The following is a 25,526-nucleotide window of genomic DNA, read 5'->3' as shown; positions in this document are numbered from 1 at the left end:
GCACCTGCGCCAAGACACTGGGCATATAAAGCCAGGACGGCAGAGGGCGGTGTGATGTGGCGTGGCGTGGTGTGGAGTACAGTGGAGTGCGGCGGCGAACATGAAAACAGCTAAAACGCCAGCTCGGCTGCTTGAACCAGCAGATGGGATGGTTGCATTACAGGGGCCTGATGTGGTGCCGAACGAAGAGAAGCTGAGCAGCTGGGGTGAAGAATGCTGGTACCGGACGGTCCCACAGCGGCTTGTGTCTCTAGTATGTTCACCAACATACTAGTGTCCACTGCAGGAGTTCTGTGGGGACTGACGCGCACGGCTTAAGCAACAGCACAGGAGGACGAGGCGTCTTCTGTCTTGGTTGGCGAGTTGCGTTTCTCACACCCTGGAACAAGAGTTTGTCTTGTCCCGCCTGGATTCCGGTCCCTTTGACCTTTCAATGGAAGTAACCAACTAATTAAATCGACCAAAAGTGCCAGGTGTGGCAGATTTGGCAGGACTGAGTTCTGTGTCAAGTGGGCCCTATGCTGCGTGAATAGTAACCCCCAAGCGCTTTTGCAGCGGATGCACCACTGTACTTTCAACCCATGTGGCTGTGTCAGTTCTAAGGTGAAATTTTGTTTTCTGGCAGAACGAAGCCTCCCTCCGAGGGGCAGAAAAAGCCAGCACTGAATTAAGGTCTAGCCAGGGTTCTGCTTGCAGCCTCTGTGGCGACTGCAGCCCTAATCAGTGGAAATGACAACAACCTGGGCCTGAGACGAACGCGGCAGGGCTCACGCGCTCAGCTCCCCGCCCTCCTGGAAGCCTGCGGGTGCTGGTCTTCTGGCCGTGCCTGGTGGGTGGGCAAATGCTGGGATTGTTGGGCACCAGACGATGTGCTGAGCGCCCTGCCCAGCATAACAGGTCAGTCATGACCCATCTCCATGCTGTGGCCCATGTTGGACTTCACAGCTCCGGCTGCCTGGAGGCTTACCCAGGCCGGCATGTTCCCCACCTGTGGGGAGTGGGCCTAGCACTGGGAACTGCCTGAGAGAGGCGGGCTGGCTGGTGGGGCCAGCGCCAGCCCCCTCCACCCACAGCGCTTGCCCAGAGGGGCGACACCCTTGCAAGCTGGCATCCAGAGCCGAGCAGGACAGACCGACGACCATGTTTCGGGGAGCTGCTGAGCTGGTCCTCAGGTAAGTCACCGTCTTTTTTGTGGAGGGCCGAAAGCCCCTGCAGCAAAGCAAGTGGGTAGCGGGGACATCCCTGGGGTTCTCCTTAGACTCGGTAACTGTGGCCTCTGGGCCCTCTGGGCACTGAAGGCACTGGAGGCGCAGTGTCTGCAGGGGTCGAGCCACTTCTGAGGCCAGTGAAGGGCATGCCCCCCGGGGAAGCCAGCCTGCGGGTAGGCCAGCGGGTATGAGAACGCTGCTGCTGCTTCATTCTCAGCAGTCACTGGACTCTGAAGTACCAGGTCTCTAGGACAGGAGACAGACGGCCCAACCCCAGTGCTGGGTGCTCAGACCCTGGCCCAAGGCGTCTGCTTCTGGGCGTGGAGCCCAAACGCCTCTGAGAGCTTTGCAGATTTGGGCCTTTGCTCTGTGGGGGGATTCCGGGTGCTCGGAGGCTCGGTGTCACAGCTGCAGGGGAGGGTGAGGATGGGGCAGCCACCCTCGTGTCCCTCGGCGGTGCTGGCCTCCAACCCTCCCGACTGCAGTCCCCGGGTGCACAATGCTTCCAGGGTTGCTGCAGGCCCGTCAGGCGCGAGTGGGGTGCCAGAGAGGGGCCGTGGCAGAGAACTGCACCCTGAAGGCCCTGTAGAAGGCAGAAACCCACCCACTGGCAGCCTGGCCTGAGGCCTCAGCCGCAGCCCCCCCCCCCACCCCGGGCGCTGTCTCGGCGCGGCGGCTGCGGCTGACACGGCGTTGGTTTTCGGGCCAGGTAGCATTCTTGCCGCTTCCGCCTCTGGTTGCTCTTGGGGGTCTCCTGTGTGCTGGTGGTTGTCTTTTGTTGGGAGAGTGGTTTAGAGCAATGCCTACATGCTGGGCGCCCTGAAGGTCAGAGCATCCCATCTGGGGGCTGCATTGCCAGCCCTGTGGGGCCTCTGGCACTCTGCACCCCAGGTGATCACTGACAGCGCCCCTCCCGAGAGAGCCGCAGTCTCAGGGGAGCGGCCGAGGGGAGAATAGCCCCTCTTGTGCAGAGTACAAGGGCCGGGCCTCCGTCTGGGGCCAGGCTACGAGGAGGAGTAGCCCCAGTATGTGGGGACCTCAGCGTGGGCACAGGCCCTTTCTGTGCAGACGCTGGCGTGGGAGTTGGATGGGGGTGCGGATGCGGCCCCCTGGGCTTTGAAAGCCCCGGTGAGCACTCAGACCTTGCTGGTGAGCGCTGCGGGCAGGCAAGCCGGGGCTGTGCCTCGGCCCCTCCTCCGGAGGTGGCTGTGAACTGCCCAGCGGCCTGGGGCGAGCAGTGGGCACTTGTCTCCACTGTACCTTGCTGGCTTCCTGCCGTGTGCCATCCACTCAGACCCTGGTCAGGCACGAGTCAGTGCGTTCAGATCCGGAGACAATCAAGTTGAAGACGGAAAAGAGAAAATGACTCATCTCCTAATTCCCCCGTGACTGCAAAGGCAGACAGTTAAGATGGGTGATGACGTCTGCCACTTGCAGGCACTTTTCTCTTTCCATCTGCGAGTAATACCCTTCCTACCTATTTTCCCCCCGTATGTGTTTTTTTTTTTTTTTTTTTTTTCCCCAGGGAAGCTCTGGTCCAAAACTTCCCGTATGTTTCCAGGAGGTCAACATTAATGAAATGAATGAATTTATTTTTGTTCAGAATATGAAATACTTTTTCCCTCTACTGAACCCTGCCAAGCCCACACCCCACCTGCCTCTCTCCCCAACCCGTTCCGCCCTGTCTTCTATCCCTCTGGTAACCATTATCATTTCCCCCCCACTTCAGATTTTTACTTCTTCTATCATTTCCGTGTAGTTGTTTTTTAGGTATTTTATATTCAGCAAATGGGTGAAACCATCGAAAATCTTTGACTTTTTGGCTGATTTCACTCAGCTTAATCACCTCAGGGCGCATCCAGTTTGTTTGAAAGGCCCCCGGCTCGTCTTTCTTCACAGCTGGGTAATACTCTGTTGACTAGATGCTCCGCGGTTCTCTCCATTAATTGGTTGACGAGCACCGGGGTTGGTGCCATGATCTGGCAGTTGTGAATGCTGCGGCTATGCGTTTAAGGATAGATCTTTTCCTGTTGGCTTTTTTGTGTTGTTTGGATAAATACCTAATTGTGCTATTGCTGGGTCAGATGTGATTTGCATTTTGTCGTCTTGAGAGATGGCCATCGCGTCTCCCCCGGGGGCTGTGCCAGCTTGCATGCCCTGCGACAGTGCATGAGTGTTCCTTCTCCCGCCACCTCATCGGTATTTGTTGATTCTCTTCTTTTTTATAAGGGCCATTCTCACAGGGGTGAGGGAGTGTGTCCGTGTGCTAGCGTGTCAGGTTTTCATTTACATTTCTCTTACCATTGATGTTGAAAATGTTTTCACATGTATGGAAGCCATGCGAATGCCTTTTTTCCCGAACAGCGTCTGTGGAGGACCTCTGCCCATGTTTACACGGGGTCAGTTGTTCGTTGTTGGATTGTGTGAGAACTTTGTAAATTTTGGTGATTAACCCTTTTTGGATGTAACGGGTTAATATTTTCCCCATATGTTTATAAATACGAATATAAATATCAAAAACCTAAATTGTTCGCATTCCATCGGTTGCCTTTTTCTGTCATGGTTTCTTTTGAGAGACAAAAGCTTTCCGTTTAGGTGGTCCCACGTGCTTATTTTTGCTTTTGTTTCCCTTGCTGCTGGGGTTGTGTTCCCACATATATCTTGGGAGTAGATGCACTGTAGAGTGTCCCCGATGTTGTCTTTAAAGTACTTTATGGTTCTGGTTCTTTTATATTAAATTTGTTTTCTTATATCATTGTTAATGTTTGTACAATATTTGTTTTCTCCCCTCATTCTGGGTCCCATAGTTCCCTTTCTGCCATAGCACCGGTGATCCATCAGCAGTCCCTTGTGCTCTTCCCTGCCATCTTGAGCTCTCCTCCTTCATCTCCCCCTTCCCTGGAGGCTTCAGAACTTGGCGATTTTGTCTTTTTCCTGACCCTTGGCTGGGTTTCTCCATATTACATACATAAGTGAAACCATCTGATATTTTTCTTTTTTTTCCTGATTTATTTTGCTTCCAGCTCCATCCAAGTTGCTGCAAATGGCATGACTTTATCTTTTGATGGCTGAGTAGTATTCCATTGTGTATGTAGACCACTTCTTCTTGATCCAGTCATCTGTGTGTGGGTATTTAGGTTGTCTCCGTTGTCTTAACTATTGTCAATAGTGCTGCGATGAACATAGGCGTACAGGTTTCCTTTCAAATTAGTGCTTTTGTGTTTTTTGGAATTGCTGGGTCATGTGGCAGATCATTTTTTAGTGTTTTGAGGAACCTCCACACAGCTTTCCATGGGGGCTGGTTCAGTTTACATGCCATCACTAGTGTAAGAAGGTTCCTTTCCCTTTAAATGCTCAATAGCATTTCGTTCTCTTTTTTTTTTTTTTAGATTTATTTATTTATTTATACAAGCACTGGGTACAGTCAGAAGCGCGGGAGGGTGAGAGAATTCACCAGAGCCAGAACGGGGAGCAGAGCAGGCAGAAGGACTGAAGCACACTGCTGAGGGGAGCAGCGGGCGGCAGGAGAGGTCTGCGCGCCATGTGGGACCCTCCTCCGGTGGCCGGGGAGCAGCTGGGGATCGAACCGGTGCTGCAGAGGCTGCGGGCAGTCTCGCAACCCAGCGCTCAACTGCTGCGCCACCGGGGAGGCCCTGTTTTTTTTTTTTTAAGATTTATTTATTCATACATACAAGAACCGGAGGACAGACCAGATGTGCGGGAGGGTGAAAGGATTCACCAGAGACAGAGTGGGGAGCAGAACAGGCAGACGGACTGAAATAGACTGCTGAGGGGAGCAGTGGGCGCAACAGGAGAGGTCCTCTGCGCCATGTGGGTGTCTTTCCAGCCTGCCGGGATTGAACCTGTCCCGCTGAGGCTGTGGACAGCTTCACAGTGCTACACTCAACTGCCTGCGCCACCAGGGGAGGTCCAGTAGCATTTCTTGTTTCTAGTTGTTTTTTTTTTAAGATATGGGCCTTGTCATAGGTGTGAGGTGGTATCTCATTGGGTTTTGCTTTGCATTTCCCTCATAATAAATATTGCATGTTTTTTCATATGCCTGTTGGCCATTTGCATTTCTTTGGTAAAGTCTTTTTGGCTCTTCGGCCATTTTTTTCATTGGATTGTTTCCTTTGTGTTGAGTTGTGGAAGCTTTTCATTGATTGTTATCAGCCCTTTATCAGTTGTATGGCGTGCGGGTATTTTCTCTGTTTCCGTAGGGTGTCTTCATCTTGGTTGCTGTCTCTTTGGCTGTATAGAGCGTTTTACAGTGCTATAGCCACAGCTGTGTATATGCTCCTGTGTTTTCACTGCTTCCAGAGATGAGTCCTCAAAGATGTTTATCGTGGACTGTTTTCCCTGTGTTTTCTTCTGTATGTTGGGTTGTTGGAAAAGGCAGGGCGTATTTTTCTATGCAAAAATGTGTCATGCCTTTTCTGACAACCCAATATATTATGGCTCCAGGTCTTAGAATCAACTCTTTTATCTAATTTGAGTAGGTTTTTGTATCCGCTGTGAGACAGTAGTCTGGTTTCACTCTTCGGCATGTGGCAGTGCAGTTTGCCCAGCACCATTTCTTGAGGAGGCTTTCCTGGCCCCAGCGTTCATCCCTTGCGCGCGGTCTCAGGCTAGCGGGCCGCAGGCGTGCGCCTCCGTGGGTCTCTCTGTCTGCTCCAGCGCCGTGCCATGTGGCTTGTTTTTGTGTAATGGCTTTGAGGTATAGACCTGGGAGTGTCATACGTTCGTTCTTCCCCTTTTCGGTCAGGAGGGCCTGCCAATTTGGGGTGTTTTTTGTGATTTCATATCAATTTCTGCAGCATTTTTTCCATTTCTTTGAAGAATGTCAGTGAGATTTTTTTTGGAATCTCACTGAATACGTACATTGCTCCTGGTATGATGGCATTTTGATAATACCTCTTCCAGCTCACGGCAGGGAATGTCTTTTGATTTCCTTGTGTCACCTTCTATTTCTTTGAACAATGTTCTGCAGTTTTCCTTGTGTAGGTCTTTACTTCCTTTGTTGTATTTGGGTTTTTTTTGGTAAAATTGTAAATGTCATAATTTTATTTTCTCCCTCTTCAGCCTGATTGTTTACATATAGGAAGGCTACTCAGTGTTGTATCTCAAGTTTGTAACCTGCTACTCTACTGAACAGGCTTAGTGTTTGAGTTTTCCTGTGCATTTTTTAGGGTTATCTATCTTCATGTCGTCTGCCAATAATGATAGTTTCACGTCTTTCCCATTTTGTATTCCTTTTATATCTCACTCGTCTAATTACTCTAGCCAGGACTTCCAGTGTTATATAGAAAAGTGGTGGTGAGCGTGGACATCCTGTCTTGTTCCAGATCTTAATGGGGAGGCTTTCCGGTTGTCACCGTTGAGAATGATGTTCGCTGTGGGTTTGTCATGTATGGCTTTTATTATGTTCAGACGTGTTCCTTTTGTCCCAGGTGTTTCAAGGGTCTTCATCATAAGTGGATGTTGAACTTTTATCAAATGCTTTCTCAGCATCTCTTCTGGGTCATACGGATTTTATTTTTCTTTTTGTTGATTGGTTAATTATGTTAATTGATTTTTGGGTGTTGAACTGTCCTTTGTGCCCCTGGAATAAATCCCACTTGGTCTTGGTGTATAATCCTTTGATGCATTGTTGAATTTGGTTTGCTGAGATTTTGAGGATTTTTTTTTTTTCAATTTATTTATGCATCCAAGAGCTAGGGTACAGGCCAGAGGCATATGTCTGTGGGAGTGGAAGTAAGAGGATTCAGAGACAGTGGGGAACAGAACAGGCAGATGGATGGAAGTACACTGCTGAGGGGAGCAGCGGACGAGACAGGAGAGATCTGCTGCGCCATGTGGGTAGCTCTCTGTCTGGGGATTGAACTCATGCTGCAGTGGCTGCGGGTAGCTTCATAGGGTGTGTCTTAACCCCTTGCACCACTAGCGAAGCCCTGTGTATCCTTTTTTTTTTTTTTTAAAGATTTACTTATTTATACAAGCACTGGGTACAGTCAGAAGCGCGGGAGGGTGAGAGAATTCACCAGAGCCAGAGCGGGGAACAGAACAGGCAGATTAACGAAGAACACTGCTGAAGGGAGCAGCAGGCGGCAGGAGAGGTCTGCGCGCCATGTGGGACCCTTGCCTGGCGGCTGGGGATCGAACTGGTGCTGCGGAGGCTGCAGGCAGCTCGCAACCAGCGCTCAACCGCTGCGCCACCGGGGGAGGCCCTGTATTCATTTTTTGAGGGTGCCGTGTCCTATCAATGTCTGTGGCCCCTGCGTCTACATCTTTGTTTAGAGCTGTTGTGTCCTTGTGTATTTTCCGTCTCATCGATCTGGTGAGAGTGGGGTGTTGCTGTCTCCTAGCAGGTGTGTATTTTCTCCAGTGTCTGTTTTCAGAGGTGATGGATGTTGTTGAATATATTTTGATGCTCCATCATTGGTTGAGTATATACTGATTCTGCCTTCCTGGTGTATTGTCCCCTTGATCACTTTGCAGCATCCATCTGTGTCTCTTGTCACCTTTTTTAGCGTGAAATCTATGTTATCTGATAGAAATATGGCTGCCCCTTGCTACCTTTTGCTTGCCAGTGGCTGGAAGACTTGTTTTCCAACCCTTTACTTTCATGCTATGTTTATTTTTGCAACTTGGGTGTGATTGCTGTGGGCAGCCGAGGGTGGGATTCTGTGTTCTCGCCCAGTGTGCTACTTGGCGTCTTTGTGTTGGTTTAGACCATTACCGGTCAGCGGGAGTACTGATACATGCAAGTCTGTTGCTGCCATTTGGGTCATTGTTTTGTGGTTCTATTCAAGACCTTGTTTAGTTATTTTTGTCCGTACCTAAGGCTTCTTGTACCATTTATTGCAGTAGAGTTTAGTAATAGTGAATTTCTGGAGACTTTGTTCCTGTGTTCTAGAATATGGTTTTCTCTCTGTGGTGTATTTTTCCCATGAGGGTTTTCTTGGTTATTTGTATCTTTCTTTCTGTCATTGTCTGGCTTTGGGTTTGCTCTGCTGTAGTTGGGGCTTTTGTTGTATGAGTCTTTCTGCCCCACTGTTCTGGCTGTTTACTTGATGTTAGGTACAGCTACTTAGTGGGTTCTTTTTAGGATCTGAGGTGGTGCTAGAGCCTCCCCCAAAGCTCTCCTGAGCCTTGTTCTGGGAGGTCGGGGTGGGGGAGGGGGTGATGCTGAGTTGTTGGGATTTCACCTCACCCGGGAATGGTACCTCAGGGCCTGTTTCCGGTGGCCAGGGCAGAGGCTTGCAGGCCCTGCATGGCTGAGCCCTTAGAGGGCCCAGTGTGGCGGGGGCCAGCAGTGAATAGCTAGGTCCTGCAGGATTGTAACTTGGGCCTCACTCTGTTCCCAAGTAGCTGGTGGCTGAGCATGGAGTAAGGGTGCCTACCAGGAGGATGCTGAGGGTGCCGGATGCAGAGCAAGGCCCTGTGGGGCACAGGCTCAGGCCTTGCTTGATCTGCTGGGGGGTGCCAGCAGGCCGAGTGGGGTGCACTTCCTGGTATGACTGAGGGCCAACGGTGAATAGCTCGGTCCTGCAAGGTTGACTCGGGCCTCTGTCTATTCCTGAGGAGCTGGCAGCTGGGCCTGGAATCAGGGCTGCTCAATGAGGGGTTGCTGAGGGTCCTGGATGTGCAGCAAGGCTCTGTGAGGCCCAGGCTGGGGCAGCAGAGTGCTGAGTGGGATCTGTAGTTTTGGTTCTTAAGTTTAAATCTTTAATCCATTTTGACTGAATTTTCATGTATGGTGAAATTTTTTTTTTTTTTTTGCATGTGACTCTCCATGTTTCCCAGCACCATGTATTAAAAATGCTAACTTTTTCCCATTGTGTGGGCATTATTCTGCTATCCAAAATAGTGTCTGTACTCATGTGGATTTGGCTCTAGGCTTTCAATTCTGTTCCAATGGTCTGAGTTTGGTTTTGTTCCAGTACTGTACTGTTTTGATTATTCTTGCTGCGTAATATTGTTTAATGGTCAGAAGTATGATGCCTCAATGTTATTCTTTTCTCTCAAGATTGTTCTGGCTGTTCTAGGCCTTTTGTGGTTCCATATAAATTTGGTAATTGTGTACTCTATTTTTTTTTTTAAAGTCATTGGTATTAGAATAGGTATTGCAGTCAACCTCTACATTGCTTTGGGTAATGTGGCTATTTTATTTGATTTTTTTAGGGTTTTTTTTTTTTTTTTTTTTTTTTTAACTTATTCATGCAAGAACTGGGATACAAGCCAGAGGTGGCAGGGGTGGGGTGGGGGGCGGGTGGATGGTGAGAGGATTCACCAGAGACAGAGTGGGGAACAGAACAGGCAGACTGACTGAAATACACTGCTGAGGGGAGCAGCGGGCGAGGAGAGGTCTGCTGCGCCATGTGGGTCGCTCCCTGACTGGGGATCGAAGTCGTGCACCAGAGGCTGCGGGCAGCTTCATAGATTGCATCTTAACCCCTTGCGCCACCAGGGAGGCCTGACATGACCATTTTAATGTTAATTCTTCCTACCCATGAGCACAGGAAATCTTTCCACTTCTTTGTCTTTTTATTTCCTTAATAAAGTTTTATAGTTCTCATTGCACAGGCCCTTCACCTCCTTTGTTTTTTCCCCTGGGTATCTTATTCTTTTTGGGGTGATTACAAATGGAACTGTGTTGCTCATTTCCCTTTTTTCTGATACATTGTTGGCATATAGATATGTCACTGTATTTCATGGATTGATTTATTTTTCATCCTGCCACCTTAACTGTATTCACTTAGAATCTTTTGGTTTCTTTCAGTGTGTTAGCATGCTACCTGAGAATAGTAACACTGTCCTTTCTGCTTTTCCAGTGTGGATTCCTTTTATGTCTTTTTCTTGCCTAACTGCTCCAGCTAGGACTTTCAGGCTGTGTTAAATAGGAGTGGTGATAGTGGACCTCTCTGGCTTGTTTCAGATCTTAGTGGAAGTGCTTTCACCTTTTCAGCATTTAGTGTGATACTGGCTGTTGGTTTGTCCTATATGGCCATTATGACATTTACATACGCTCCAATTTTTTTTTTTTAAAGACTTATTTATACAGAACCGGGGTACAGGGCAGATTCGTGGGCAGGAGAGGATTCACCAGAGACAGAGCGGGGAACGGAACAGACAGACCGATGAAATACACTGCTGAGGGGAGCAGCGGGGGAGACAGGAGAGGTCTGCCGCGCCATGTGGGACCCTCGCCGGCTGGCCGGGATTGAAGCGGTGCTGCAGAGGCTGCGGGCAGCTTCACAGCGGGCGCTCAACCGCCTGCGCCACCAGGGAGGCCCAACGCTCCATTTCTTCCCATTTTTAAGAGGGTTTTCATTATAAATGGATGCTGGATCTTATCAACTGGTTGGTTGTTTTTGTTTGTTTACATGTGTTGATCATTATGTGGTTTTGATCTTCCGTTTTGCATGTGTGGAACTGGGCTTCCATCTCTGGGATGGCAGCTTCTTGGTCGCAGTGGCTGATGCTCTGGATAGGTTGCTGTGTTTGCTTTGATAGGATTTTGTTGAGGATTTTTGCATCTCTGTTCATCAGGGCTATTGGTCTATAATCATTTTTTGCCCTGTCTCTGGTTTGGGGCTCAGGGTAATGTTGGCCTCATAGTACATATTATGTTCATTCTTTTTAGTAAAAAACTGTGTTCCTGGGTCTCCTTTGTGAGGTTTGGCCCGTCTCTTGGGCTTTGACCTTCCAGTACCTCATTGAACATTTTTACTGTTATTTTGAAGTCATCAGATGCTCCTCTGTTTCCGTCTCTGAGACTTGTCTTTCTCACTCTGCTTTTCCATCTTGTGTTGCGAGTCCTCTGCATCTGCGCTGCCTTATTTGTAGCTGTTGTGCGTGTGTATGTGGGGGGCTGGGGGGGGACACTAGGGATTCATCTTTGTCTTCTTGTCAGTTTACCTTGGTGTGTGGCGGAGGTAAGAGGGGGTCTGGGTGGTCACCTCCACCCCTTGTTTTGTTCCGGGATGAGCAGCAGGTGCTGAGACTGTCCTCGCCTCCTCCCCGCCTCCTGGCTGTTCCTGTCCGCTGCGGGTCCTGATCTGTGACGCTTGGGCCTCCGGGTGGGGAGAGCAAGGTCGGGCCCACCAGGCTCTCGGTGTGCGATGGTGTCTCACTTGGCTCGCAGGCGGCGCTGTGCGTGCAGTGGACACCCGTGAGCCGACCTAATGCGACGGCGCCCGCCTGGCCGCCCCGGCCCCGCCCGCGCTTCAGCAGGGCTGGGTGGGGCTGCCTTCCCCGGGGGATGTGAGTTTGCGCTGAAGTCCTTTCTGCTGTTTGGGGTTTTTTGGAGTCCAGCCTGGCCCCACCTGGCTTTCCTTGGATGTCTTCCGAGGGGCTTTCAGTGGCCAATGGCACTCACCCACTTGTGGGGTCCAGTTTCCCCTGTCAGAGCTCCCAGTCCCTGGCTTGGGCCTGGGCCCGCCCTGCTGTCAGGAAAACGCCTCAAGGAATTTGCAGTGTCCTGGCTGGGCCGGGGCGGGGCTTGGGCCGTGGGTCCCGCCCGACGGTGCCCTCAGCAGGCCCACGGTGGTCCCTGAGCTCCGGGGCGCGTCCTGGCAGGGCCGAGCAGGTCCGCGTGGCGTGGCCTGCGTTTCCCAAGGGCTCATGTCCGTCTCTCTCCGCGGCTTCGGGGACAGGGCGATGCCCGCCTGTCTCCTGCATGTCCGTGTCGTGGGCGCGGTGCCCGGGAAGGTGCCCGGTGCCCTCCCTGCGACTGGTGGCTCTGGTCACCGGCTGCTCCCGGGGGCCGGACGAGCGCCGTCGTCTGGTAACATCAAGTTGGGGCGGACACAGCGCCCGTGTCCCCACGAGTGCAGCCGGGGTCACTCAAGGGGGCTCCCTGTGTGCTTCCGGGCGAGCTCATTGCCCCCAGGAGCATGTGTGGGGGGCAGCACGCTCTGCACCCCGCAGTGTGGCTGCGGCGGGGCCAGCTCCGTGTGACTCCAAACCCCAGGTCCCCACCTGCACCCCCGCGCCCCCTCCCGATCACCCCCCTCTGGCGGGGCCCTGCCCTGGGGGCTGCGCAGGCCGGGCTGGGGCGGATGGGGGTGCAGGGCGGCCCCGCTCGCTGTGCGTGTGCGGGACTCCCCGCCACCGGCGTGGCTCCCTCGATTCTGCCTTTAGGGGGTCAGTGGACGCCCGACTCACCAGGTGGCGGGCTGTCCTGTGGGGGTCGTTTCCTTGTCATGCTGGTGAGAAGGCGCGCCCCTTTCCTGGCGGCCCCCCACCCCCGTGCGTGCGGGTGGCAGGCGCTCCCCGTGTCCCTGTGGGTCCTCGCCGCCCGGGGCGGGGCGCTGGCCCTGTCAGCGGGCCCTGTGGGAGCGGCCGGGGGCCTGCCCCGCGCCCCCAGATGGGCGCGTCACTTGGGGGTTGGCGGGCGCCCCTGCCAGCGCGGCCCGGGCGCCTGTAGCCTGCGGTGGGCGGGCTGGGCAAGGGAGGCGGACGGCGCGGCCCTGCGGGGGGGGGGGGGGGTCGAGGCCGGCTAGGGGCTCCTCCTTCCTCAGCAGCCGCGCCGCGGGGCTCCCGGCTGGCGGTCGGGGGGTGTGTTGGATGCCGCTTCCCTGGAAGCGCCGGTGCCAGGGCCCGTGCGACGCCGCGCGAGCTCGTGGGCGCCTCGTGGTCTCCCCAGCACGTCCCCGGCCGTGACCGGGCGCCGGGCCTGGCTGCTCGGGCGGCGCCGTCGGTGCTGCCCGTCCCGCGGGGGGTCGCCCGGCGGCCAGGCCGCGCGCGGGAACGGGCTTCGCGTCCGGCTGTGCCCGCCCTGGGGTCCCGGCCGCGCGGCAGCCACCGCAGGGCGGTGCCCGCCCCGGCGCCGCCCAGCGAGGGGCGGACGGTGCCCCGGGCGGGTGAGGTGAAGCTGGTCGCCCCGTGTGGCTCCTCGGGGCTCCCTGCGGGGCGCGGCTGCCCTCGAGCCCTCCCCGGCCGGCGCCGCTGCGGAAGGCGGGCTCGTGGCCCCCCGCGGGCGCCCCGCGCTGTGCGCCCTCTCGGCCGGGCATGTGGGGTTTGTGCGCAGCAGCCCGCAGACCTGCGCGTGGTTGGCGGCGCGGGGGTGCGCGCGTGTCGGGGGGTGCGCGCGTGTCGGGGGGGGTGTACCCTAGAAGTCGGCGCCCTCCGCGGCGGTGGTGCCCGGGACTCCCCGCTCGCGCTCAGCAGACGGGGTCCCCGAGGGCTCCGCGCGCGTCAGCCAGAGGGAGCCGCTGCACGCGCCCAGCTGCCGCCGGCGGGCGAGGCCCTGCCAGGGGGCGGGTGGCTCCTGGCAACCAGACAACCCTTGACGGGCGCTCAGAGGGGCGGCTGCCCGGGCCTTCTGGCCTCGGGCTGGCAGGCGGGGCCCCTCCGACCCGGGCTCCCGGGGTGGCCGCCGGGCCTTGCCCTGCAGGGGCCCCCGGCCTGCTGCCCGCGCGGAGCGCCCCGGCAGAGCAGCCGGCAGGACGGCGGGTGGCATCGGCCCTGGGAAGGGGGGGGGGGCCCAGGGCGTGCCCGGAGCTGCTCGAGGGCCACCAGCTGCTGCCTTCGCCCCGCTCCCCGCGTTCTCCGTAGAGAGCAGCAGGGCCGCGGCCAGGCCAGCCGGCTCTCCCTCGCCTCTGCCGCTGTCCTTGCTGGTCACTGAGGCATGATGGGGCACCGGTTGGCTTCCTAAGACCCAGAAGGCCCCACCGATGAGCTGTGACTTTGTTTCCCCAAAAGTAACACTTCCTGCCCCCTCTGCTACCCTTTTGTGGGACACCATCGTGGTCCCCGCCTCCGGCGGTTGCGACTGCTCGGCTGCGTCAGTGAAGGAATGTGGGGGGAGAGCTGTGAAGCAACAGGGAAGCTTTCTAGCCCGCGGGTCCCCTGCGCACCCTAGACCCCCCCCGGCTCCCGGTGGGACCCGATGCGGAGACTTGGAGCGCGTCCAGGGCAGTCAGGAAAGTGATGAAAGGGCTGATGATGACAGCTGGACGGCATGGGGGGAGCTTCGCCTGGAGAGGGGACATGTGCGGGCGAGTCATGGCCCTCCGCAAGGGCAGCCTGCGGCGTGTGGGAGCAGCTGTTCCCCAGCTGTGCTGAAGGCGGGGGAGAAGGAACCAGCACTGGAGCGCCAGACGGAAGTTAGGCCAGTGGCGCTGGTGGCTCTGCAAGGGGCTCAGGGCGGGAAACCCCCGCGGGAGGCCCTGGGGTCGCGGTGCTCTGGGCTGGGCCCGGCCGGGGTCGCGCAGGAAATGCCGGTGTGCGGACGAGGAGGTGCCAGTTTGCGAGGACAGGATGGAACGCCGGCTCCCCATTTGGAAGGCTGACTCGGGGCCAGGGGGAGCGGAAGCCTTGGCGTGCCAGGCCCGGCTGGCCTGGGGTCCCGGGTGCGGACCGCGAGTGGGAGGCGGCCCCGGCCTGCGGCCGGCAGCGGGCCCAGACCTGCGCCCGGGGGAGCACGGGTCCTGGGGCCGGCAGGGGCCCTGCGGACGGCCCTCCGCTCCCCGCTGGGCCTCTTCCCTTTTGGGAGGGGCTTTTTTTTTTAAATCGGGGCTCTTTGGAGGTGCCGCAGCGCCTGTGGCGGGGGAGCGGGCCGCGCTCGCTCCGGAGAAAGGCCGAGACCTGTTTCTGTAACTGTTTTATTACAAAGCTTCTTTTAAAAAATGCTCAGCACGTGAACTCCAACTGGAACGACACACACCAGGGGGCGGCTGGGCCAAGGCTGGGCCTCGCTAGTTAAAAAATGGGCAGGCACGGCGACGCGCGTCTCAACAACTGGCATAAAATCCCACTACTCGGCTAATAAAAACAGGGGCGGGGACAGGCCGCGGCCGGGGGCGCTTCAAGGGCTGGGCTTTGTACAGGGGCCGAGGGGGGGAGAGGAGCGTCACTGCACCCGGTCCGCGGAGCGGGGCGCGGCCGGCCCTCGTGGGCAGGAGCGGCCGGGAGGGCCGGGAGCGGAGCCGCCGTGGGGCGCGAGAAAGGCCTCCGTGGCGTCCTGTCGCCCAGGGCTGTGATGCGTGTGGAAAGCGGAGAGCTAGCGCAGCAGACGGCCATGGAAACGAAAGAGCAAATGGACACAGTTCAAGTTTAAAAAAAACAGAAAGGAAGCCCACCCAAGATGGACGCGTCGCGCTGTTAAATAGAAGCTGCGGGCAGAAGGGGGAGACCCGGGGCGAGGCGGGGCCTGGGGCCTCCCTGTGGAGCGGAGCCTGGGGCCTCGCCCGGGGCCGGGGTGGTGGTGGCCGAAGACGTCAGGCCGTATGGGGGGGCTCTGCCGACGGGGTGGCAGTGATTGTCTGTGGGCGGCGGCTCGTGGGTGTCGTCTCAGTCTCCGGCGGCTGAGCTGGCTTCAGCAAGCTTCCATCTCCAGCAGGGGCCCCGGGGGCGCCGCCTTGGCTTTGCACGTGGGGAAGGAGCTTCGTTTTCCACCTCAGGAAGGAACAGAGGACAGGCCGTTAATGGGAGCGAGCTGGGCCCCCTCGCGGGCCTCACCCGCTTCCCACGGGCCGCGCTCCGGGGCCCGCTGGGGCTCCCCGTGCGCCTGGGGACGCTCACGGCCTCGCCCCGGGCCCTGGAGGCCGCGTGAGCGGGTGCATGTGGCTCCGGCTGCGCCGTGCGGGGCGGCGGCCTCCCGGGCACGGAGGACACCGGCAGAGCCCGCTGCGCCCTGTGGGGGCCGGAGTGCCCGGGGGCCTGGTCTTTTCAGCCCCACGAGCACTGTGGTGTGGTGCTGCCCAGGGGGAGCCCCCATGCTGGGCAGCTCGGCCCACAGCCCTCCGTTGGGGTGCCCAGCCCCCCCAGCCTCCCCATGTCGCTCCTTCCTGACTGCCAGGCCGCGCGCCTTGGTGGGTGGCACGACGCCTCGCTGCAAGTGCCTGCTGTTGGAAAGCGGTGGTCGTGTTGTCGGGCAGCCCCGATACAACCCGGGTGCCTGGCTGCGGGTCTCCCCCGCGCGCTGACAAGGCCTCCTCAGAACTCTCCTGCAGGCGCACGCCAGGGTTCAGAAAAGGTTCATTGACGAGGGCAGGGGAAGTGAGGGAGGACAGCTCCCGGAGAGAGTGGGAGACATAGTCTTACATGCGTCCTGCCCGATGCCCCATCAGGCATCCCACAGGGCGCTCTGAGAGCTGCCGCCAGCCGGGAGCCGTGAAGCCAGGAGGCGAGCGACAGAGCGAGCCCCCCAGGCCCACGTGTCTGGTTCTGATACCCACCCTGGCGGCTTCCCTGCACCCTCGGGTCCCAGCCTCCTTCTCTTGGGTGGGGACCGGCTGTGTCTTTCCCCATGTCCTGATGGCTTTGGTCTGGCGTGGGGGTGGCGTCCACACACCCTGCATGGCATGAGCTCGGGACAGCCTCTCCCCCTCCCAGCAGCCGTGTGGGTGCCTCTGACAGCCCGTCTCTGCCTGCCCGTCGCCAGGAGCGCCTCCTTCCCGTCGGGCGAGGAGGAATCCTGCTCTTGGGAGTCTCACGGACAAGCCAACGCAACGAAACCATGGCTTGTTCATGCACACCGACCCGTGTGCTTGGATGCCAGGGAAAGCGTGCGAGAGACCTCCGGACAGACACGGGAGGTTCTCACTCCCGGCCAGCGTGCTCCATGTCCCCCCGACCCCCTGTCTCTCTCCCCTCCCTGAGGAGCCGGCCGTGGGCATCCAGCACCGATCCTGCCTCCCCCACCCAGACCCTGGGTCCTCCCCACGATGTGTCCATGTTCCGTCGTTCACCCCCACTTTCCGAATGCAGGGCTTATCCTGACATGAAGACATCTATGTAGAACTGTGAGCGGGCAGCCCCGATGCAAAACGGGGAGCCTGGCTGCGGGTCCTCCCCCGCGCTTACAAGGCCGTCTCCGTGCTCCGCTGCAGGCGCGCCACACGTTCCTAAGGTTTATTGGCGCGGGAAGGGGATCAGGCCTCAGCCCCCCTGCCTTGGCTGGGGCCGGGCTGTGTCTCTCCCCATGTCCGCAAGGCTCTGGCCTGGGGAGGGGGTGGGGCCCGCACAGCCTGTGGGGCATGAGCTCAGGACATCCTCTCCCCCTGTCAGCAACAGGGACCTGCCCCAAGGGGAGCCCCCGAAGCCGCGGTGAAGAGAGCTGCTCGCAGAGCCGAGGGACAGAGAAGCCTGTGAGCAGACGGGGCGCCGATGACGGGAAGGGGAGCGCCCTGGAGCCCCGCACCCCGCTCTCAACGGGGGAGCTGCCTGCCCGACTGCAGGGAGAGGCCCCTGACTGCCGGGGCCCCGCCTCAGCTGCGCGCCCTGGCCGGCGGGCGGGATGTCTGCCAAGACGCACGGCGGGGGCGGCGGGTCCCTCGTGCGGGTGCAGGACGACAGGCAGGGTGGAAGGCGCCCGGTGCTGGAAGCTGAGCAGGCCGGGGGCCTCGCTCCACCGGGGGCCCGCACAGGGCAGGGCCCCCCCCACCCCGAGACCTCACCGGGGACTCCAGCGGCCGCCTCGGGGGGCATGTGCCATGAAGGCCGTCGGCCTGCGGCTCTGCTGGGAGCAGGAGGGACGCCCCACGATGCAGTCGCCCTAGTCAGGCCACCTGCCTGTCCCCCTCCCCGCGAGCCTCCGGCCTCCAGCAGCCCCAGGGACGGGCGTCCCACCCCGGACGCCTACGGAGAGCTGGCGGGACAACGAGCTCGACCCCCCCCCCGCGGCGGGTCTGCGGGCCCCGGACACTGGGTGCAGAGGCCCGGGCCACGGGTGGACCAGCGGGCGAGCCTCCTGCCCCCCCCCCGGCTCCTCTGTGCGCGGCCACGGTTGCCAAGACGGGAACGGGCTGAGCGCCCCGCGTGGATGCGGGTGGGGGGACGCGGGGAGACGCGCAGGGATGGTAGGTGGCCGCGGGCAGCAGACAGCGCCGGAGCCCGGGCCACAGTGGGGCGGGCGCCCAAGGCTGCCAGTTAGGAGGCACCCTCCGCGGGGAGCACAGCACGGCTGACAGGGCCCCGGGTCCTGCACACGCACCCCCTCCTCTCCCCAGCGGCCGCCCCGCCGGCCTCCCGGGACACGGGCAACATGCCTTCCGGGGCAGGCTCCGGGGCGCTGGGCGGGGGCAGGGCGGAGAAGAGAGAGAGAGACACACGGGGCAGCCCCAGCCTTGCTGCAGCCATCAAGGTGACCCCCGCCTGGGGCTGAGGCTGTGCTGGGCTCTGCTCTGCTCCCCGGGACGGAGCCTCCCGCCCACAGCAACTCCTTGTTGGGGCAGCTCTCCCCGCGCCCCAGCAACACACACAGCCGCTCCGCACAACAGCCACATGGGAGGCTGCTCACAGCTCCGCTCTCTCTCCTCTCCTCTCTCCTGCAGTGGCACAGGTACCCCTCCGTGGGGAGGCTGCCCCACGGGACCTGGTGGGCCTGGGGCCCCTGCAGACGGCCGAGGCTGCAGTTCCCTGCGGGCCCAGACCGATGGGGTCGTGCCTTCCCCCACCCCCTGCGGCCTGGGCGGCCACCGCCAGCCTTGTGTCCCCATCCTGCGTGGGGAAGGGGCCCCGCCAGGCACAGAGGCCACAGCCTGCAGGCCCGGGAGGGGCCGGGGGTGTCTGCGCGGGCCGAGGGCACAGCCAACCTGGAGAAAAGCGCCTTTCGGGAGGAGCAGGCTCGGCGGGGCGGGCGGTCTCGGGCGCAGAGCCCAGCACCACACTCCACGGTCACACCTCGGCTCTGGGCGCTTTTTAATGGGGAACGAGAGCCCAGGGGAGTGAGCGAGCAGCGCGGGGTCCTCAGCACGGGCCTGAGGGCTCCCCAGCGGGAGGCAGCCGAGCCAGGGGCCATGGGTGCGGGCCCCAGGCTGGACGCACGCCTGTGTGTGTGGTCACTGAGAAACCTGGGCGCTCGGCCGCGGAGCCCCGTATTCCTCACGCCAGCGCCGGCTCGGCTGGGCGCAGGGTCGGGATTTCAAGCAAGAGCGTGTGCACGGTGCCCCCCGCAGGGCCGCAGCTGCGCCCCCATGCCCCGTGTCGGCGGGAGGACCAGGGGTCGTTCTTACCATGTCTCAGATGTAGGCAGCTGTCATTCGGGGACCTGTACCTGCAGAAAATCGTGGCTTTAACCAACGTGGAAGGAAGAGGGTCGCACATTGCAAACGCGTAGTGGCTACAAGCTCCCGCGGCCTCGCTGCCCTTCCTCTCTGGCTCTGATGCCACCACTTCCGCCTGGGCGGCACAAGGCAGTGGCCTCAGAGGAAGGGGGAATAACTAGGACCTCGGCGACTGCTGCCTTGAGTTACCGTACTGGAAACAGAAGCCCTAACGGCAGGTTTGCTGCGCCTCAAGGCCCGGCCCCCAGAAGACCCGCGGGGAGGCAGGGCGGCACGCCTAGAACCGTCCTTCGGAAGGACTTGTGCACACGGAAACCAAGCAGGAGTGTTACAGCGAAGAGAACCGACACAGCAAAAGCACAGGTCACGGCGGGGACTCCGGGTGACAGGGCGAGGAGGGGCTGTCGAGCCTGCAGAGGGGAGGCGCCACAGGGACAGCAGCAGGGGTGGCGGGAGGGCGTCCGGCCAGGCTTACCGGATGTCGATTCCTGCAGTTTCTCTCTCTTCCTCTTCTTCTTCTTACCCTGGAAGGAGAGAGGCAAGGTCCTGTCAGGGACCCGAGACCCCCTGTCCTAGCCGGACCCGGGGCAGAAGTCCTCGTTTCTCCCGGCCCTGGCCGTGCCGCTCCACCTTTCATGGGCTCACGGGGGGCTCCAGTACCTACTCAGTGCCCCCTCGAGGGGGTGTTCCTCGGGCACTGACCACACACTTTCGAGGTCGAGCTCACGGCCCCTTGCAAAGGGACAATGGCTCTTCCTCTGGCGGCCAGCCCAGCCGGCATGCTGGAGGCTGGTCTCCCACAGAGCATGGGCACTACCTTCCGGTTTTGAAATCAAGAGCTTAAATAAATTACTCATCTCTATAAAATACCAAAAAGCGAAGTGTCATCATCATACAGCTGCTCAGCAGTAGACAAGACTACGTCAGTCAGATGCTCAAGCTGTGCGGAAATGCCTGGCTGGCCTATCAGTGAGGTCCTCCTTACCAGGAACCCCTTGGCCACTGCAGCCCCTGCTCCATCGGGCTAACATACGTCATAGGAAGCAGGGGACATTCACCTGGAGCAGGAAACTGGACCCACTTCTCATTAGTCTGTGGGAAAAGTCCGTCAGATTCCTCGTTGCAAGACTCCTACAACGACCCTACGTGTCGTGAGTCTTGCACTAGTTCTCTCTTCCATTCCACAAAGCCGCTGCTGTTACTGTCCTGCAGGAACAGCCCTACACACGTGATGTGCGTTGCACAAGTAGGTCCAGCTGTAAAAGAAGCACCTTAACCACTGCCCCTGCTTTCAGACGTCTCAGGCCGTGTCCTCCCGCTGAAGTATTCAACAGTCATCCAAAGGACCCAGGGGGACGTGGGCCGCACAGAAGGCCCCGCTGCGGAAGGCCGGCCTCAGCACAAGCACACTGTCGTGTCCGTACACACACATCCAAATGGAAAAACACACTAGGTGGAGGCAACTACTTGCAGAAATCTCCCTTTGCCCGCGCTGGCGGTGCGGAAACCTTACGTGCGCGCTGCCTGCGAGAGCACGTCCACGCACCGTCTGTGACGGCAGGGACCCTTAGCCCAGGCCCGGGGGCTTGGTTCGGGCATCCGCGGGGTCACAGAAGAGCTCCCCTCGGCCAACGGAGGACGGCGGGGTTACTCATGTCTCCCTAATCCCACGGGCCGCCAGGAGAGGAAGCTTACAACATGCACTGTCCCCCTGGCACCTTCGGGGAAGTAATGAGCTTTCTCACGAACAGGCCCCGGCGCCGGCGCCGGCCGTGGCGGGGATACTCACGTAATTGTCTCTCGCAGACCAGCCGGGGTAGAGCTGCATGTGCAGCTGTCTCTCCTTCCGCGCCAGCTCGTAGTATTTCGCCTGCTCCTCCCGGGACAGGGCGTGCCACTGGGGGGTGGCAAACAAGAGTAAGTACAGCGCCACACTGAGAGGGGGCACCCGTAGACCCCTGCCTCACAAGGCTTGGAGCCGAGCAGCCAAAGTGAAACCCGGACTTCACTTTCTCTCTCCTGTTCGGGGGAAAAACGCCGCGGCCAAGCAGAGCCCCCTGAGTCAGCCGCTCGCGGCCCCCACCCCGTCTCTCCTGCAGGCACATGACCGAGAGCCTGGCCCACGTGGCCCTCGCTGACACCACGGCCGGGCACGTGTCCCTGACGCCTGAGGAAGGAGGGCCTCCCCGCAGGCTCTGTCCCTGCCCGACACGCACGCAGACACGTCGTCGCCGGACGAGCCGCAAGGACAGACATCGGAGGTCAGTCTGTCCGTGTCTCTCACCTGCCCGTCACACCTGCACGCTCAGCAGCCACAGTGTGTACCCTGGCGGCCGGCCAGGCTGCCGTTTTCAGCTGCCTTATCACCAGGAGCAAGGTGAGAGGCGCGCCCTGCAGCACCCACTAGAGGATGCAGCTGCGTGTCCTGCAAACACGCTGCTCCCCTCCGTCACGCAGGCCGGCGTGTCAGCCAGCACCCAGGGGCGTCTACACAGCTTACAGCTCTGCGCTGCTTGGCAGCTGTTTGCACACGTCTTGCCTCGGGCACCTCCCACCCAAGCAGTTTCCAAGTACTTTCTCATCTTCCCAGATCTTGCAGGAGAGCTGTGCCTGGCAGCGGAGAGCTGCAGGGGGACCTGAGCCCAGACCTTGGCTGCACCCCCCAGCCCCAGGGCGGGCCTCCCCCGCTTACTGCCTTCACATTCAAGGCGGGGGAATCCTACCCTGTCACCCTACATGCTGGTCTCATCACTCTGTTCTTGTTTGAAAAGGTCAAACAAGAACAAGGGAAGGGGAGAGAGAAGTTGGCAGCTGAGTCCTCTTCCTCCTGGACTCCACCCCCACGGTCAGCTCCGGCTCCAGGACCTGGCTCTGGCACCGGAAGGCCCGTCTCCCGCGGCGCACCTGAGCTGGACAGGTAGGCCAGGCTCTAAGTGTGTTACAAGCGCTGCAGCAAGGCACACGCGGGCGGGTCCAGCCCGGGCCTTTAGGCCAATCAAGTAGTAGTCGTGGTTTTTGTGTAACAATCAACCGAACAGGTGACCTGAGGGAGTTCTGTTACTCGGGTTCGGTTGGATGAGCCTGAGAAGGCACGTCCAGGGCGGAAGTCACCCACCTGGCTACTAGCGGCCGGGCGGCGTCCCCATAGCTAGGCCCCGGCCCACAGGGGCCTTCACAGGGAAGAGCAGCCTGGCGGCTCTGGAGACAGGGCGGTGCAGGCTGACAGAAGCTAGCGGGCGGACCGGGAAAAAGGACAAGGGTGGGAGCGGATACGGTCACCTAGCAGTACAGCTGTGCGTCACTTACGGCAGCTGCGCATGTGTGGGGAAAAGTGGGGGTCACAAATCCAATTCAGGCCTCACGAGACGTGAGCAGGGTCCTGTGCACAGCAGCCACCGAGGATGACAGGACCCCGGCACGCGGCGCTGGGCTAACCACTTCCGGGCAGCAAGGGCCAAACTCTCTCCCTTCCCTGGCGTTCCTGCTGCGCTAACTCTACTCGCAGTAAAAAAGCATTTCCCAGAGGGCGGCGGCAGGTACAGCGAAGCTGTTAGTCTCTCGTACCAGCTAGAGAGGCCCCCTTCGCAGGGATTTCTGCAACACAATCAACGGCAAAGGGCTTCTATTTCTGTTGCTTCCTGAAAATGTAAAGAGTTAATGTTCTCAAAACATCAGATTTCCTTGTCAGTCCTGTTGGGAGCAATACCTACTGGATGTGAAGAAACGGGTCCAGTCCCACCACTTAAACTGGTGGTCAGTGAGCAACCTTTAACAAGCTGGAAGGTCCACCGCGAAAAATCCCATGAGAAGGCAGGATTTGTATTATTATACACACTTGAATTCCCATGACTACACACTTAGCTAGAATGCTGGGGAAGGATTTAAGAATTTTAAGAATTCTAATTATCCCAGGGTGAAACTGCATGATTGAAAAGCCAGGAACTTTAAAGAACTAGCGAGGACTATCCTGCCAGAGGGCACTTATGAAAGCACAGAAAGCCTGATCTTAATCAAAGATCTCAAAGACCTAGAAATAGAAACAGGTGTCTAAATGAGAGACAGGCAGCCGCGCAAATGAGAACCATGCTGGGGCCGCGTGGAGGGTGCTGCGCAAGCAGCGGGCGCTGGAAATGCGCGTTCCCAATGGAAGCCCGGCGCCCCGTGTGTGCCGCCGCGGGACATCGTGCCTCCTCAAGGGCCAGGGAACCTCTGACTCAGACAAGCACACGCACAAGATAAAGCTGCCTTTCGCACAAGCTGCCATGGCACATCAGCCATTCGTGCCCCCCGAGCTTCTCTCTCCAAGGGTCGGGGAAGCGGTCAGCACCCCGAGCTGGCAGGCAGAGCTCGTCCGCCGCGGCTGGCTTGGGAAGTCGCCGTCATGACTGTTATTAAGTGTTGCAGAATCCACAGGGAGAGCGAGGGCTGTGCCCAGGGCACCAAAAGAGCTATAATCTACCACCCCACCCTGCCCTGTACCCCTGGGGTCCTGCAGATTGGAAAGACGTGTACTTTCATTCTCTCCAACAGGCCTCGATAATGCAAGGCAGCCCGCTGCCCGCCGTCTCCCGCCTGCCTGGACCTCGCCTCGGTTTTCTCCAATGAATGCTGACGTGTACGAGGTTGGTAACCAACATGGTAACAATGATCAAACACGATTCCCGAAAATTCACAGACGACCTGCCTCCTCCTCCGCACGTTCATCTGCAGCTCCTGCCTCTGAGGGTGCAGACTGCCGGCAGCCACCGTAACAGCAGGCAGCGTCCGCAGTGCAGGCGCAGTAGCGCTGACCTGCTAGCGTTTCTGTGCTAGCGCTGTCAGCGGAATTAGAGGCAGGTCAGAGCTTTTCCACTTCTGGTCATGTACCCGCGACTGCAACCATTTCCAGCCAGAGAAAAGCACCTGCAAAGAGCTAGACTTCTGCCTCCGGCCAGAAGGCCAAGTGTCTGCCTGGCTCAGCCTCGCGCCAGGCGCGGCTGACCACTCAGGGCCCCGCGCACACTCTAAAGATGCAGCAGGTGCCCACGTTAGATCATGGGGAAGTGGCTAAGAGAGGCGGGCAACACAGCTGTCATCACCAGAGTAATTAGTTGGTGATGGTACTAACTGGACTGTAAGCATTTCAAAATGCTCATCTCCAGCTGTCTGCCTGAATCTGCTAGAATAAAGACTGTTGGAACTCTCTCTCAAGACTCTTCCATCCAAAGGTGAAGGAACTCTGCTCCCTGGGCCCTCTCATCCAGAAGCATGGCACTCAAGCTCCACTTTCCTGTCCTCTCTATCTGGAGGGCTGCTGGTCACTGATTACTCCGAACAGCTGCCTCACATGGCTCTGCCCTGGGCCCTCCGTCATCATCCCGTTCCTATCTCTGAGACCCCTGCTCTCGACACGAGCAGTACTGTCACCACTCTACGTACCGGGGCCCCGCCTAGCTGAGATTTGGGTTGTCGGCACACTTTGTGCTCCACGGAGGCGTGCTACAGCCACCACGGTGCCCGGCAGACACAACACGTCCTGCGTAACGTTTGCCGCGTGAGCACGAGCAGAACAGTACTCGCTGAGAGCTGTTTCCAGCGCTTTCCATCGCTGAGCCCCGCCTTCCCCTGGACTGGCCCAGAGCGCGCCCCACTTACCCTCCTGCCCAGGATCTGGTTGATGGCGGCGCTTTCCTTCAGCGTGCACTCGGCGACGACGTTTGCTCTCATCTCTTTCATGTATAACATAAAAGCGTTCAGAGGCTTCTTAATGTGAGGTCTTTTGGGCTCCTGCTCCTTTCTCTGTTCATGCTGAGGCTTCCTGAAAGGTGGATGTGGGGTGTCACGGAAGGGGTGGGAGGAGAGAAGCAAGCCCCTCTTTGCACACCCACAGCAGCCAGGCTGGGGACAGGCGCCAGGGTGCTCTACGCCCCCCGCCTTGCAGCGCGGAAGATCAACTCAGGGACTCCCCGGGGAACGAGGAGCCTTTGGTTGGAGAAAGTTCACCTACATACGCGTTTACCAGCCCCCGGACCTGGGCGTCACCCCTCCATCCTCTCGACAAAGCTGACACACGGCCGCCTCGGGCACCGTTCCTCTTACTTTCGGGGGTGTCAAGGCCCTCGTTTGAGAACCCGACGAGGCAGTAGACTGTGCCCCGCACAGGAACGCTGGCTTGGCCTGCGCTGTCGGGGCCTGTGGACGGTCGTGCTCCCTGCCCCCCAGCCCGCCCACACCCAGGTTCAGAAACGGAGGGGCTCATGTCTTCAGGGGCGTGAGCCCTGCGGTGACAGCCGGGACCACCCCGGGCCGGCGGGACCCACGGCTG

The 25,526-nt window shown here is 58.9% G+C and overlaps 2 protein-coding genes across 5 annotated transcripts in view; both read right to left on the bottom strand.

The window, feature by feature from the left end:
* Nucleotides 1-12,532: 12,532 nt before the first annotated feature.
* On the bottom strand, nt 12,533-13,225 carry LOC119242946 (basic salivary proline-rich protein 1-like). The gene has a single exon (XM_037508367.1). The coding sequence runs from the start codon at nt 13,223-13,225 to the stop codon at nt 12,533-12,535; it is 693 nt and encodes a 230-aa protein (XP_037364264.1).
* Nucleotides 13,226-15,116: 1,891 nt separating this feature from the next.
* LEF1 (lymphoid enhancer binding factor 1) overlaps nt 15,117-25,526 on the bottom strand; it is a 91,709-nt gene continuing 81,299 nt past the window's right edge. For 2 of the 4 annotated variants that reach the window (XM_054694571.1, XM_054694575.1), the window contains 5 exons: nt 24,857-25,019; nt 21,012-21,119; nt 19,698-19,746; nt 19,172-19,212; nt 15,574-15,611 (listed from right to left, as the gene is read on the bottom strand). In XM_054694571.1, coding sequence (XP_054550546.1) covers nt 19,178-19,212; nt 19,698-19,746; nt 21,012-21,119; nt 24,857-25,019 — 355 coding nt within the window. In that variant the 3' untranslated portion in view covers nt 15,574-15,611; nt 19,172-19,177. Of the gene's footprint in view, nt 15,612-19,171; nt 19,213-19,697; nt 19,747-21,011; nt 21,120-24,856; nt 25,020-25,526 lie in introns of all 4 variants that reach the window. The other 2 variants (XM_054694570.1, XM_054694574.1) reach the window with 1 other exon arrangement.

The sequence above is a fragment of the Talpa occidentalis genome, unplaced genomic scaffold, assembly GCF_014898055.3.
Source record: "Talpa occidentalis isolate TD23 unplaced genomic scaffold, MPIMG_talOcc4v2.1 talOcc4.13, whole genome shotgun sequence".
NCBI lineage: Eukaryota > Metazoa > Chordata > Mammalia > Eulipotyphla > Talpidae > Talpa > Talpa occidentalis.
Note: the sequence above shows the minus strand (reverse complement) of the source record. Positions and strands in the feature narration are given on the sequence as shown.